Source organism: Hyperoodon ampullatus, assembly GCF_949752795.1.
Source record: "Hyperoodon ampullatus genome assembly, chromosome: 3".
Lineage (NCBI taxonomy): Eukaryota > Metazoa > Chordata > Mammalia > Artiodactyla > Ziphiidae > Hyperoodon > Hyperoodon ampullatus.
Window position 1 is genome coordinate 130,223,364 of NC_136916.1, and position 15,657 is coordinate 130,239,020.

The 15,657-nt window shown below is 36.0% G+C and overlaps 1 protein-coding gene across 1 annotated transcript in view; it reads right to left on the reverse strand.

Annotated features, from left to right (window-relative positions):
* The window catches only part of MAP4K5 (mitogen-activated protein kinase kinase kinase kinase 5), a gene marked incomplete at its 3' end in the record, with an annotated part of 145,033 nt that overhangs the window by 108,801 nt on the left and 20,575 nt on the right, over window positions 1–15,657 (reverse strand). Inside the window, exon 3 of the mRNA XM_079698992.1 lies at window positions 12,387–12,444. Within this exon, the coding sequence (XP_079555118.1) occupies window positions 12,387–12,444 (58 nt within the window). The remainder of the gene's footprint in view (window positions 1–12,386; window positions 12,445–15,657) is intronic.

Genomic DNA, 15,657 nt, shown 5'->3' on the forward strand with positions numbered 1-15,657 from the left:
TAAAAATAACAATTCTATCAGAAAAAATATGAATTCTGCAAGACTGTCACAGAGAAAATACATCCAATAAAATCAATGATATATAAGTATCAACAGCAACCAACTAGAAAGTATAAGAGGAGGAAAAATGCTATTCACAGTAGCAAGAATCATCATAAATATGAAGGCATGTGGCAAAAGCTATAATATTTTCCTGAAGACCTGAATAAGAAAAAAATCCTTACTATTGTCAAATGCTAAGTCTTCTAAATTATTCTCACAAGCTTTTTGTTTACTTTGATAAAAATGATTTTAAAGTTCTCCTGGGAGAAAATTATTAAAACAGAAAGGAAATAACTGAAAAATAAAAGCAATGAAGATTATAAAATGCAACGAAAAGTCAGAGTAGTCAAAAAAAGGATAATCCTGAAGTATGAATGGGAGGGGGAAAAGAATCACTGAAACAGAAAACAAAACTCATACTTACATGGAAATTCAGTTCATGACAAGTGAGGCATTCCAAACCTGTGAATAAACAGCTTTGGAAAACTGTCTAGCCATTTGAAAAAGAACAGACCAAAGATCTCCATCACATCTTAGAACAAAACTGTCCCTGATGGAGCAAATATTTAAATGTTGGAAGGGGGAAAAAACTTGAAGAAATTGCAGTTAAATATCTTTAGAGTTGACTAGTACAAAAAGCTTAAGTATGAGGAAGAGGGGAATAGAGAAAGAGAACCACCAAATTTACCTAGGAGGGAAAAAATACCTTCCACACAGAAAAGTACCATAAGCATAGTACAAAGACAGAAGACAAACTGAAGAAAACTTTTAAAACACATGAAAAGTCATTATTTTCAAAGTGTAAACAGCATCTAAAAATCAATAAGAAACTTCCCTCTTAGAACTGCTTTTGCTGCATCCCATGGGTTTTGGATCATCCTGTTTTCATTTTTATATGTCTCTAGGTACTTTTTAAATTTCCTCTTTGGTTTCTTCAGTGTTCCATTGGTTGTTTAGTAGCATATTGTTTAGCCCCCATGTGTTTGTGTTTTTTGCAGTTTTTTTCTTATAGTTGATTTCTAGTCTCATAGCGTTGTGGTTGGAAAAGATGCTTGATATGATTTCAATTTTCTTAAATTTACTGAGGCTTGTTTTGTGGCCTAGCATGTGTTCTATCCTGAAAGATGTTCCATGTGCACTAGAATGTGTATTCTGCTGCTTTCGGATGAAATGCTCTCTATGTATCAATTAAGACCATTTGGTCTCATGTGTCATGGAAGGCCTGTGTTTCCTTATTGATTTTCTATCTGGATGATCTGTCCATTGATGTAAGTGGGGGGGTTAAAGTCCCCTGCTATTATTGTGTCACTGTTGATTTCTCCTTTTATGTCTGCTAATATCTGCCATATATATTTAAGTTCTCCTATGTTGAGTGCATATATATTTACAATTGTTATATCTTCTTGGATTGATCCCTTGATCATTATGTAGTGTCCTTCTTTGTCTCTTGTAACAGTCTTTATTTTAAAGTCTATTTTGTATGACGTAAGTATTGCTACTCTGGCTTTCTTTCGATTTCCATTTACATGGAATAACTTATTCCATCCCCTCACTTTCAGTCTTTATGTGTCTCTAGATCTGAAGCGAGTCTCTTGTAGACAGCATATATATGGGTCTTGTTTTTGTATCCATTCAGCCAGTCTATGTCTTTTGGTTGGAGAATTTAGTCTATTTATTTAAGGTAATTATCGATATATATGTTCTTAGTGCCACTTTGTTAATTGTTTTGGATTTGTTTTTGTAGGTCTTTTTTTCCTTCCTTCTTTTCTTCTCTTCTCTTGTGATTTTTTTTTTTTTTTTTTTTTTTTGCGGTATGCGGGCCTCTCACTGCTGTGGCCTCTCCCGTTGCGGAGCACAGGCTCCGGATGCGCAGGCTCAGTGGCCATGGCTCACAGGCCTAGCCGCTCTGTGGCATGTGGGATCTTCCCAGACTGGGGCACGAACCCGTGTCCCCTGCATCGGCAGACGGACTCTCAACCACTGCGCCACCAGGGAAGCTCTTCTCTTGTGATTTGATGGCTATCTGATGTTTGGATTCCTTTTTCTTTTTTGTATGTATATCTATTGAAGATTTTTGGTTTGTGGTTACCACGTAGCTTTTGTATAGCAGTCTATATATATACAAGATTGTTTTAAGTTGCCGATCTCTTAACTTCAAATGCATTTTAAAAACCCTGCATTTTTACTCTCCTCCCCTCATGATTACTGTCTTTAATATCATATTTTACATCTAATTGTTTTGTGAAGCCCTTCACTGTTTACTGTGGATGTAGATGGTTTTATTACTTTTGTCTTTTAACCTCCATACTAGCTTTGTGTATGGATGATTTCCTATCTTTACTATGTGTTTGCCTTTATCAGTGAGCTTTTTCATTTTGTAATTTTCTGTTTCTAGTTGCGGCCTTTTTTTTTTTTTTGCATAGACAAGTTCCTTTAACATTTATTGGAAAGCTGGTTTGGTGGTGCTGAACTTTTTTGGCTTTTACTTGTCTGTAAAGCTTTTGATTTCTCCATCAAATGTGAATGAGAGCCTTGCTGGATACAGTATTCTTGGTTGTAGTTTTTTCCCTTTCATCACTTTAAATACATCATGCTACTACTTTGTGGCTGAGGAGTTTCTGCTGAAACATCAGCTGATAGCCTTATGGGAGTTCCCTTGTATGTTATTTGCTGCTTTTCCCTTGCCGCTTTTAATATTCCCTCTTTATCTTTAATTTCTGCCATTTTAATTACAATGTGTCCTGGTGTGTTCCTCTTTGGGTTAATCCTGTTTGGGACTCTGCTTCCTGGAGTTGGGTGACCATTTCCTTTCCTGGGTTAGGGAAGCTTTCAACTAGAATGCCTTCAAATATTTTGAGACTCCTATAATGTGAATATTAATGTACTTGATGTTGTCCTAGAGGTCTCCTAAATGGTCATTTCTTTTCATTCCTTTTTCTTTCAGCAGCAGTGATTTCCACTACTCTGTCTTTCAGCTCACTGATCCATTCCTCTGCATCATTCATTCTACTGTTTACTCCTTCTAGTGTATTTTTCTACTGTTTACTCCTTCTAGTGTATTTCTCATTCAGTTATTGTATTCTTCATCTGTTTGGTCGTTCTTTATATTTTCTAACTCTTTGTTAAAAACTTTTATCATTCTGTGCAGCCATTTTCTCCCTAATTAAATTTAAAAGCTTTTGCACAGCAAGGGAAACCACTGACAAAATGAAAATACAACCTATCAGATGGAAGAAAATATTTGCAAATGATATATAACTGACAAGGGATTAATATCCAACATTTAAAAACAACTCAACATCAAAAAAGCAAACAACCCAATCAAAAAATGGGCAGAAGAACTGCATAGACATTTTTTCTACAGAGGATATGCAGATGGTGAACAGGCACATGAAAAGATGCTCAATATCAGTAATCATCAGGGAGATGCAAATCAAAACCACGAGATATCACCTCACACCTCTCAGAATGGCTATCATCAAAAAGAATGCAAATTAACAGATGTTAGGCGAGGATGTGGAGAAAAGGGAACATGCACACTGTTGGTGGGAATGTAAACTGGTGCAGCCACTGTGAAAAACAGTAGGGAGGTTTCTCAAAAAACTAAAAATAGAACTACCATATAACCCAGCAATTCCACACCTGGGTATATATCTGAGAAAACAAAAACACTAATTTGAAAAGATACATGCACCCCAATGTGCATGTTATCTTTCATACATAAACATTCATAGTAAGCAAGATATGAAAGCAACCTAAGTGTCCACTAACAGCTGAATGGATAAAGAAGATGTGGGGGTGTATACACACACATACATACACACACACATATACACACACTAGAATACTACTCAGCCATAAAAAAGAATGAAATTTTGCCATTTGCAGCAACATGGATGGACTTGGAGGGCACTATGCTAAGTGAAATGAGAAAGCCCAATACTGTATGATATCACTTATATGCTAAAATATACAACAAACTAGTGAATATAACAAAAAAGGAGCAGACTCACAGATACAGAGAACAAACCAGTGGTTACCAGTTAAGCAGGGGGAAGAGCAATATAGGGGTGGATGAGTGGGAGGTACAAACTTACTGGGTGTAAGACAGGCTACAAAGATGTACTGTATTATACAACATGGGGAATATGGCCACTATTTTGCAATAACTGTAAATGTAGTGTAACCTTTAAAAATTGTATTAAAAAATTAAAAAATTAAAAAATTTAAAAATCAATTAAAAAAACAAATAACCTTATAGAACTGAACAAAGCATAACTATAAACAATTAACAATACTAAAATGGTCAGGCATTAAAATCACATCATCAAGCATTTACTGGACTTCTATGTGATTCTTTTGGGGTGGAAGAATTTAAACATTAGTCAACCTTCGTATATGAGTGAACTCTTAACATAAAGGCAGCAACTTTAAAAAGCCAAGCAGTGAGAAATTCCAACCTTTCAAAGAGTCTTAATTTACAGTCCCGACAATTAATCCTTATCTGTTAAATAATAACATCATATAATGGCACACTTTCTTTTTTATGGTTTCTTGAGAAGTCAGAATTATAGGATTTTAAAAATATATTCATTAATTCATTACATGAATCATAATCAAAAGTAGGCCATACCCTTAAGTAGAATAAGTGAAACTGTGCTATGATGAGCCCAGTGTACTTGCTGAAGGCAGATAAGGGATAAACATCTTTTTTTTTTTTTAAACATCTTTATTGGAGTATAACTGCTTTACAATGTTGTGTTAGTTTCTGCTGTATAACAAAGTGAATAAGCTATATGCATACGTATATCCCCTCCCTCTTACATCTCCCACCCACCCTCCTTATCCCACCCCTCTAGGTGGTCACAAAGCACCAAGCTGATCTCCCTGTGCTATGCAGCTGCTTCTCACTAGTTATCTATTTTACATTTGGTAGTGTATATATGTCAATGTTACTCTCTCACTTCATCCCAGATTACCCTTCCCCCTCCCCATGTCCTCAAGTCCATTCTCTACGTCTGTCTTTATTCCTGTCCTGCCCCTAGGTTCATCAGAACCATTTTTTTTTTCAGATTCCATATATATGTGTTAGCATATGGTATTTGTTTTTCTCTTTGTTTCCTCTGCAAAAACAGCCCATTCATTATCTGGACTATAACTGTTCCTTGAACATAACTTGAATATTTATTTGTTCAAGTAACTCAAGAAGAGGCAAATGCTTGCATAGTTCTGTTATATTATAGTCTCTTCTATGTGCGTTAATGACATTTTGGAGACCATCCTACACTTACTAGGTGGAACTTAACTAGAAGACTCTAAAAGGGTATTATTATAATGATTTCTATTATCCAGGAAAAAAAAGATACTGTGCCATATCTGAAAGCTTATTTTTAAAGTGTTGCAGTATATGCTACCTCAGTAATATCTCCCTAATGAATCATACACATAATGATCAAAATATTGTATTTGAAATGTAAAACCATTTTAACTACGCAAATTAAGAAACTGGAATAATTATGGTGACATAATTACTCTACATGTCTAACTTTATGAAGCAGCAAATGAACAGATCAAATATTCACTCACCTGGTCAAAAACTACTACACCTCACTCCAATGACATTTTTTGCAGAAATAGAAAAACCCATCCTAAAATGTATATGGAATCTCAGGGGATGTTGAAGAGCCAAAACAATATTGAAAAAGAAGTACAGAACTAATGACACATACTTCCTGATTTCAAAACTTACTACAAAGCTACTAAAATCAAAATAGTGTGATACAGATACTCTACAGACATACAGACCAATGGAATAGAAAGCCCAAAAATAAACCTTCGCATATATGGTTCAAATGATTTTTGACAAGAGTGCTAATAAGACCATTCAACAGGGGACTTCCCTGGTGGCACAGTGGTTAAGAATCCTCCTGCCAGTTCAGGGAACATAGGTTCGATCCCTGGTCTGGTAAGATCGATATGCCGCGGAGGAACTAAGCCCATGTGTCACAACTACTAAGCCTGCACTCTAGAGCCCGCATGCCAAGACTACTGAGGCCTGTGCACCCTAGAGCCTGTGCTCCACAACAAGAGAAGCCACCATAATGAAAAGCCTGCACACTGCAATGAAGAGTAGCTGCACCTTGCTGCAACTAGAGAAAGCCTGTACATAGCAAAGACCCAACGCAGCCAACAAGAATTAACAAACAAACAAACAAAAGACCATTCAACAGAGAAACAACAGTGTTTTCAATAAATGATACTAGGAAAAAATGGCTATCCATAAGCAAAAGAATGACATTGGACCCTTACCTAACACTGTATACAAAAAATTAACTCAAAATGGATCAAAGACCTAAGAATATAAAGCTCTTCGAAGAAAACATGGGCAAAAGCTTCACGTTATCAGATTTGGCAATGATTTCTTGGGTATGACACCAAAGGCACATACTGATCAAGGCACAGGCAACAAAAGAAAAACAGGCAAACTGGACTTCTAGAAAATTTATACATTTTGTGCACCTAGAGACACGTCTATCAACACAGTAAAAAGGCAACCCGCAGAATGAGAGAAAATATTTGCAAACCATCTTTCTACATAATGATCAAGGGATCAATCCAAGAAGAAAACATAGCAATTATAAATATTTATGTACCCAACATAGGAGCACCTCAATACATACGGCAAATGCTAACAGCCATAAAAAGGAGAAATCAATGTTAACACAATAATAGTGGGGGACTTTAACACCAAACTTACACCAATGGACAGATCATCCAGACAGAAAATAAATATGGAAACACAAGCTTTAAATGGCACAAGAGACCAGAGAGACTTAATTGATATTTTTAGGATGTTCTACCCAAAAGCAGAAGAATACACTTTCTTTCAAGTGCACATGGAAGGTTCTCCAGAACAGATCACATTTTGGGTCACAAATCAAACCTTGGAAAATTTAAGAAAACTGAAATTGTATCAAGCATCTTTTCCAACCACAATGCTATGAGATTAGAAATCAATTACAGGAAAAAAACAGTAAAAAACACAAATACATGGGCGCAAAACAGTGTGCTGCTAAATAAGCAAGGGATCACTAAAGAAGTCAAAGAGGAAATCAAAAAATACCTAGAAACAAATGACAATGAAAACATGACAATGCAAAACCTATGGGCTGCAGCAAAAGCAGTTCTAAGAGGGAAGTTCATAGCAATTCAAGCTCCCGTCAAGAAACAAGAAAAATCTCAAATAAACAATCTAACCTTACATTTAAAGCAACTAGAAAAAGAAGAACAAAGAAAATCCAAAATGAGTAGAAGGAAAGAAATCATAAAGATGAGAGCAGAAATAAATGAAATAGAAACAAAGAAAACAATAGCAAACATCAATAAAACTAAAGGCTGGTTCTTTGAGAAGATAAACAAAATTGATAAACCATTAGCCAGACTCATCAAGAAAAAAAGGGGGAAGACTCAAATCAATAGAATTAGAAATGAAAAAGGAGAGATTACAACTGACACTGCAGAAGTACAAAAGATCATAAGAGACTACTAGAAGCAAATATATGCCAAAAAAATAGACAACCTGAAGGAAATGGACAAATTATTGGAAAAGTACAACCTTCCAAGACTGAACCAGGAAGAATTAGAAAATATAACCAGACCAATCACAGGTAATGAAATTGAAACTGCAATTAAAAATCTTTCAACAAACAAAAGTCCAGGACCAGATGGCTTCAAGGGGTAATTCTACCAAATGTTTAGAGAAGAGCTAACAGCTATCCTTCTCAAACTCTTCCAAAAATCTGCAGAGGGAGGAACACTCCCAAACTCATTCTACGAGGCAACCATCACCCTGATACCAAAACCAGACAAAGATATCACAAAAAAAGAAAAGTATAGACCAATATCACTGATGAACTTAGATGCAAAAATCCTCAATAAAAATACTAGCAAACAGAATCCAACAACACATTAAAAGGATCATACACCATGATCAAATGGGGTTTATCCCAGGAATGCAAGGATATTTCAATATTCTCAAATCAATGTGATACACCGTATTAACAAACTAAAGGATAAAAACCATATGATCATCTCAATAGATGCAGAAAAAGCTTTCGACAAAATTCAACACCCATTTATGATAAAAACTCTCCAGAAAGTGGGCAAAGAGGGAACCTACCTCAACATAATAAGAACCATATATGACAAACCCACAGCAAACATCCTTCTCAATGGTGAAAAACTGAAAGCATTTCCTCTAAGATCAGGAACAGGACAAGGATGTCCACTCTCACCACTATCATTCAACATAGTATTGGAAGTCATAGCCACAGCAATTAGACAAGAAAAAGAAATAAAAGGAATACGAATTGGAAAAGAAGTAAAACTGTCACTGTCTGCCGATGACATGATGCTATACATAGAAAATCTTAAAGATGCCACCAGAAAACTACTAGAACTAATCAATGAATTTGGTAAGGTTGCAGGATACAAAATTACTGCACAGAAATCTCTTGCATTCCTATACACTAACAATGAAAGATCAGAAAGAGAAATTAAGGAAACAATCCCATTACCATCACAACAAAAAGAATAAAATACCTAGGAATAAACCTACCTAAGGAGACAAAAGACCTGTACTCATAAAACTGTAAAACACTGATGAAAGAAATCAAAGATAAAATATACAGATGGAGAGACATATCATGCCCCTGGACTGGAAGAATCAATATTGTGAAAAGAACTATACTACCCAAGGCAATCTACAGGTTCAATGCAATCCCTATCAAATTACCAATGGCATTTTCCACAGAACTAGAACAAGAAATTTTACAATTTGTATGGAAACACAAAAAGACCCTGAATAGCCAAAGCAATCTTGAAAAAGAAAAACAGAGCTGGAGGAATCAGGCTCCCAGACTTCAGACTACACTACAAAGCTACACTAATCAAGATGGTATGGTACTGGCACAAAAACACAAATATAGATCAACAGAACAAGATAGAAAGCCCAGAGATAAAGCCACACACATATGGTCACCTTATCTTTGACAAAGGTGGCAAGAATGTACAATGGAGAAAACACAGCCTCTTTAATAAGTGGTGCAGGGAAAACTGGACAACTACATGTAAAAGAATGAAATCAGAATACTTCCTAACACCACACACAAAAAGAAACTCAAAATGGATTAAAGACCTAAATGTAAGGCCAGACACTATCAAACTCTTAGAGGAAAACATAGGCAGAACACTCTATGACATAAATCACAGCAAGATCCTTTTTGACCCACCTCCTAGAGTAAGGGAAATAAAAACAAAAATAAACAAATGGGACCTAATGACACTTAAAAGCTTTTGCACAGCAAAGGAAACCATAAACAAGACCAAAAGACAACCCTCAGAATGGGAGAAAATATTTGCAAATGAAGCAAGTAACAAAAGATTTACCTCCAAAATATACAAGCAGCTCATGCAGCTCAATGTCACAAAAACAAACAACCCAGTCCAAAAATGGGCAGAAGACCTAAATAGACATTTTTCCGAAGAAGATATAGATTGCCAACAAACACATGAAAGGATGCTCAACATCACTAATCCTTAGAGAAATGCAAATGAAAACTACAATGAGGTATCACCTCACACCAGTCAGAATGGCCATCATCAAAAAATGTACAAACAATAAATGCTGGAGAGGGTGTGGAGAAAAGGCAACCCTCTTGTCTGTTGGTGGGAATGTAAATTCATAGAGCCACTATGGAGAACAGTATGGAGGTTCCTTAAAAAAGTAAAAATAGATCTACCGGGCTTCCCTGGTGGCGCAGTGGTTGAGAGTCCGCCTGCTGATGCAGGGGACACGGGTTCGTGCCCCGGTCCGGGAGGATCCCACATGCCGCGGAGCGGCTGGTCCCGTGAGCCATGGCCGCTGAGCCTGCGCATCCGGAGCCTGTGCTCCGCAATGGGAGAGGCCACAACAGTGAGAAGCCCGCGTACCACAAAAAAAAAAAAAAAAAAAAAAAATAGATCTACCATATGACCCAGCAATCCCACTACTGGGCATATACCCTAAGAAAACCATAATTCAAAAAGATACATGTACCACAATGTTCATTTCAGCACTATTTACAATAGCCAGGATATGGAAGCAATCTAAATGTCCATCAATAGATGACTGGATAAAGATGTGACTCATATATAAAGTGGAATATTACTCAGCCATAAAAATGAACCAAGTTGAGTTATTTGTAGTGAGGTGGATGGACCTAGAATCTGTCATACAGAGTGAAGTAAGTCAGAAAGAGAAAAACAAATACCGTATGCTAACGTATATGCATGGAATTTAAAAAAGCGGTACTGATGAACCTAGTGGCAGGGCAGGAATAAAGATGCAGATGTAGAGAACAGACTTGAGGGCACGGGGGGGACGGGGAAGCTGGGATGAAGTGAGAGAGTAGCACTGACATATATACACTACCAAATGTAAAATGGATGGCTAGCAAGAAGCTGCTGCATAGCACAGGGAGATCAGCTCAGTGCTTTGTGACGACCTAGAGGGATGGGATATGGAGAGTGGGAGGAAGGCTCAAGAGTGAGGGGATATGGGGATATATGTATACATATAGCTGATTCACTCTGTTGTACAGCAGAAACTAACACAACATTGTAAAGCATTTATACTCCAATAAAGATGTGAAAAAAAATGGGCAAAGGATCTGAATAGATATTTCTGCAAAGCAAATATACAAATGGGCAATATGCACATGAAACGATGCTCAACATCACTAATCATTAGGGAAATGAAAAAAAAACCCTACAATGAGCTACCCCCTCACATCCATTAGGGTAGCTGCTATTACAAATAAAGCAGAAAAATAACAAGTGTTGTAAAGGATGTGGAGAAACTGGAACACTTGTGTAGTATGGATGGGAATATAAATTGTATAGCCACTGTGGAAAACAGTATGGTGGTCCTCCAAAAAAATAAAAATGGAAGAATTCTGGCATGGATGGTGGTGATGGTAGCACAGCATTATGAATGTATTTTATACCACTGAACTGTACACTTTAAAATTGTTTGGATGGCAAATTTTGTTATGTGTACATTACCACAGTAAAAAGAAAGAAAGGGGAAAGAAAGAGAAAAAAAGAAATTGGAGAAAAAAGAAAGCTACTACTGCTCTCATTAGAAACTTCCGGATATCAAAATAAGTAAATAGTTTCAGGCTTTACACAGTTGTTTTATTTTCAAAGCAAGTTACTCAGTATGTTTTAAAACAAACAGTCTTCGGACAGACAGAAGTGTAAAAATATAAGCATTACCGGAGATGGAAACAACCTAAGTGTCCATCATCGGATGAATGGGTAAAGAAGATGTGGCACATACATACAATGGAATATTACTCAGCCATAAAAAGAAATGAAATTGAACTATTTGTAATGAGGTGGATGGACCTAGAGTCTGTCATACAGAGTGAAGTAAGTCAGAAAGAGAAAGACAAATACTGTATGCTGACACATATATATGGAATTTAAGAAAAAAAAAGGTCATGAAGAACATAGGGGTAAGACAGGAATAAAGACACAGACCTACTAGAGAATGGACTTGAGGATATGGGGAGGGGGAAGGGTAAGCTGTGACAAAGTGAAAGAGCGGCATGGACATATATACACTACCAAACGTAAGGTAGATAGCTAGTGGGAAGCAGCCGCATAGCACAGGGAGATCAGCTCGGTGCTTTGTGACCGCCTGGAGGGGTGGGATAGGGAGGGTGGGAGGGAGACGCAAAAGGGAGGGGATATGGGAACATATGTATACATATAACTGATTAAATTTGTGATAAAGCAAAAAAAAAAAAAAAAAAAAAAAATATATAAGCATTAGGCTAAGACCAGAATTATTAAACCTATCAACCAGCCAGGGAATGGCTGACATATAAAATATAATTATCCTGAATTTCACCAAACATTCCCCCAAATCAATGAATACTTCACTAATCAAATTCTCATAAAAGCTAAAATTGAAGTCCAAATATTTCACTATCATCTTAAAAGAAAATTAATTTAACATTACTTTAACATATTTTTTGTTTGTCAATGTGTCTTTCAATTTTTGAATGTGCATATTTCAGACTTTAGCAACAGAACTACTGCATCAAATTCGTCTTTAACCAACAGCCTCCAGTGGAATTTAATGTAACCATATAGGAGATACCCTTTTTATGACAACATAAGACTCTTTTGGAAGAAGGGAAACAAGGAAGGAAATATGGAAAATGCTTTTAAGTGATATATTTATGAACTGCACAAGAAAAGTGTTCAAAAATTGTCTTGAGAGTTTTAATACATACCAGGCTCCAATTTGATAATTTTTACTGCAGCCAGCTCTCCCGTATGTATATTTCTGGCCTAAAATAAAAATGAAAGTAAAACTTTAAAGAAGTCTATCAACTATATAAAAGTTACTTGGTACTATGTTAATTAGTTGCTTATCAATCAGGCTTTTAACAAAACTGAAAAACAAAATCTTTATTTCCAGTGAAATTAGTATATTCATTTTCCCAATAAAGAAAATATAGAAAAAATACACACACACACACGCAAAATTCTCTTTAATCCCACCACTAAAAAACAACTACTGTTTAAAATTTTGGTGTCCTTCCTCCAAGTCTTTTCTTATACTTACTTTTCTTAATTAAAAAAATACTCATGGTTTTTATATATTTTATAAATATAGTCCTAGGCCATTAAAGGAAAATAAAAAACCAAATCACGTGTATCTTACTACCCAGAGGAAAAAAGTTAACGCTTAGTGTACGTATTTCCTTTTTTGCCCTGCGTATGTGTGCTCAAGTGTGTACGTGTTATAGAAGATGTGCCATCACAGTCTTCGACAAGATGATGTGCAATGCTGCCTAATTTTCCACTGATGGAATATGTAATTTATTTAACTTATCTGCTATTAATGGACACTTAGGATTTTAATATAATTTTGGAATTATAAATAGAGGAATATATATATCTCATAGCTTTATATCTATCCACAGCCTTATTTCCTTCAAATAAATTCCTAGAAACTACTTACCACTTAAGAAAATATCATGGATAGACTTAGTATAATTAATGCTTCAATGATTATCACTGCAAATATTTTAGCACATATCAAAGTTTATCAGTAAGGCAACCTATAAACATAATTGTTAAGTTAAAAAGTATGTGGATTTAAAATGGACATATTGCCATATTGCTCTGAAAAAAATTATGGGGATTCATCCTCTCACCAACCTTAGATGTTAAATCTACATCTGCCAAGTTCTATTATACGTGCAGATTTTTATTTTATTTTTTTTTAATTATGTACTTTCTCAGTGCTCTACATAATTTTAAATGTCTATATAATAGTTCATATAATCATTCTCCCTTACTGTTAGATATTAAGGATGTTATACATAGTCTTTTCATTATTTAAGACTTTCTTTCAAATGGATTCTAAGGTATGCGATTACTAGGTCACGGGTATAAATATGAACATTTAAGGCCATCAACACATACTGCCAAAATAGTCTAAAAGCACTGTGCCATAATATTGTCAACGCTAATATGAGTGCTTGTTTTCATTACACCCAGTGTGGCACACTCTATGTGGAAATGCTATTTAATAATCTAGATTTTTCATTTTAGTATATTAGAGTTAAATATGAATTTTCACACTTGGCATAAATAAGGAGCATATGATAAAACAGAAAAGAATGACAAAGAATGTAGGGAAGAGAGCCTCAGAAGGGATATTTTTAGAAATGACATATAGAGGGTGAGAAAAATAATAGAATGGGGGAGAGGGATGCAGAGGGAAAGTCACAAACAGAAAGGGAGAAGAAAAAAGGATTTTTTCTACAGCAGCAGTCTCAAATATTTTGTGATGAGAAGTTCATATTTTCCTCATCTATTGTGGTAAATAGGGTAAGGAGGAGTCTCAGGAAGAGAAAACAAACATTTTAAACCCCCCCATCCATGGTTACCCTTCCCCCAACTGCAAACGCATTTAGAGAAATGGGAAAAGGTCAGCCAGAAGCCTCACACCATTCCTACCCTCTCCTCTTCCTTGCCTGTGACAAAAAAATCGCCTCAGGTCTTTTCCCCATTCCTAAGATCTTTCAGCATTTTATATCCATACAGTGGAGTATTATTCAGTGATAAAAAGAAATGAGCCATCAAGCCATGAAAAGATGTGGAAGAACCGTAAATGCATACTGCTAAGTGAAAGAAACCGGTCTGAAAAAGCTACATACTATATGAGTCCAACTATATGACATTCTGGGAAAGGCAAAACCATAGAAAGAGTGAAAACAACAATGGTTGCCAGGGATCTGGGTGAAGAGTGATGAACAGGTGAAATACAGAGAATTTTTAGGATGGTGAAACTATTCTCGTATGAAACTGTAATGGATACACGTCATTAGGTACCTGTCAAAATCCATAAAACTGTACAACACAGAGTGAACCTTCACGTAAACTATGAACTATAATAATATATCAATACTGGTTCAATAATTGTGATAAATATACCACACTTAATGCAAGATGTTAATAAAAGGGGAAACTGCATAGGTGGGTGGGTGAGGTGTGGATGAATGTAACTCTATATATCCGCTCAACTAATCTGTAAATATAAAACTAAACTAAAATTAAATCTATTAATTATTTTTAAAAGAATACACATAAAATTAAATTTTATGTATATTGATACTTTCAGACATATTGAGTCAACTTTTATGATTAGAATCAACACAAATATGTTGAATTTCAATTTAACAGAACCAAAATGACGCAAGAACCAAGGACACCTTTTTTTAGAGATTCTGAGGGACTCGGGAAGGAACAGATCACGGGAAGATTTGAACAATCACAGAACCACATAAAATAAATATGGTATTTTAAAATTCAGCTACACCATGCATAAGCCAAAATATACTATATGTCATTACAGAAATTAAAAAAAAAGAATATAAGCTATAACTCCCACTGACAGGGTAAACACTTAAGTGTCAGTCTCCATTTTGAAGACATTATTTCTGTTCTCTCCAAATGAAGAACCGATGGGCAAATGTTCATACTCTGTAATTTTCCAGCTGGATTTTTAAAACAGAAAGCAGTACCAGGCTCTTTTATAATGAAAGGCAAAGAGGCTTTCAGAAAAAAAGATCTAAACAGAGACTTTACAGATTCAATTTACTAAAGAGATCTTTCAGAAATTTAACTATACAATTTCACACTATAATCCAGTGGAGTCATACGCAATACTAGTTTTTGAAACCCAACATTTCCTTTCAACAAATTAAATGTGATATTCTCAAGTATTTTTGTTTTTAACTTTAACACACAAGAATTTAAAGATCCTGCACTGTGTTTATAAAAGGAACTAACAGGGCTTCCCTGGTGGCGCAGTGGTTGAGAGTCCGCCTGCCGATGCAGGGGACACGGGTTCGTGCCCCGGTCCGGGAAGATCCCACATGCCGTGGAGCCGCTGGGCCCGTGAGCCATGGACGCTGGGCCTGCGCGTCCGGAGCCTGTGCTCCGCAATGGGAGAGGCCACAACAGTGAGAGGCCCGCGTTCAGCAAAAA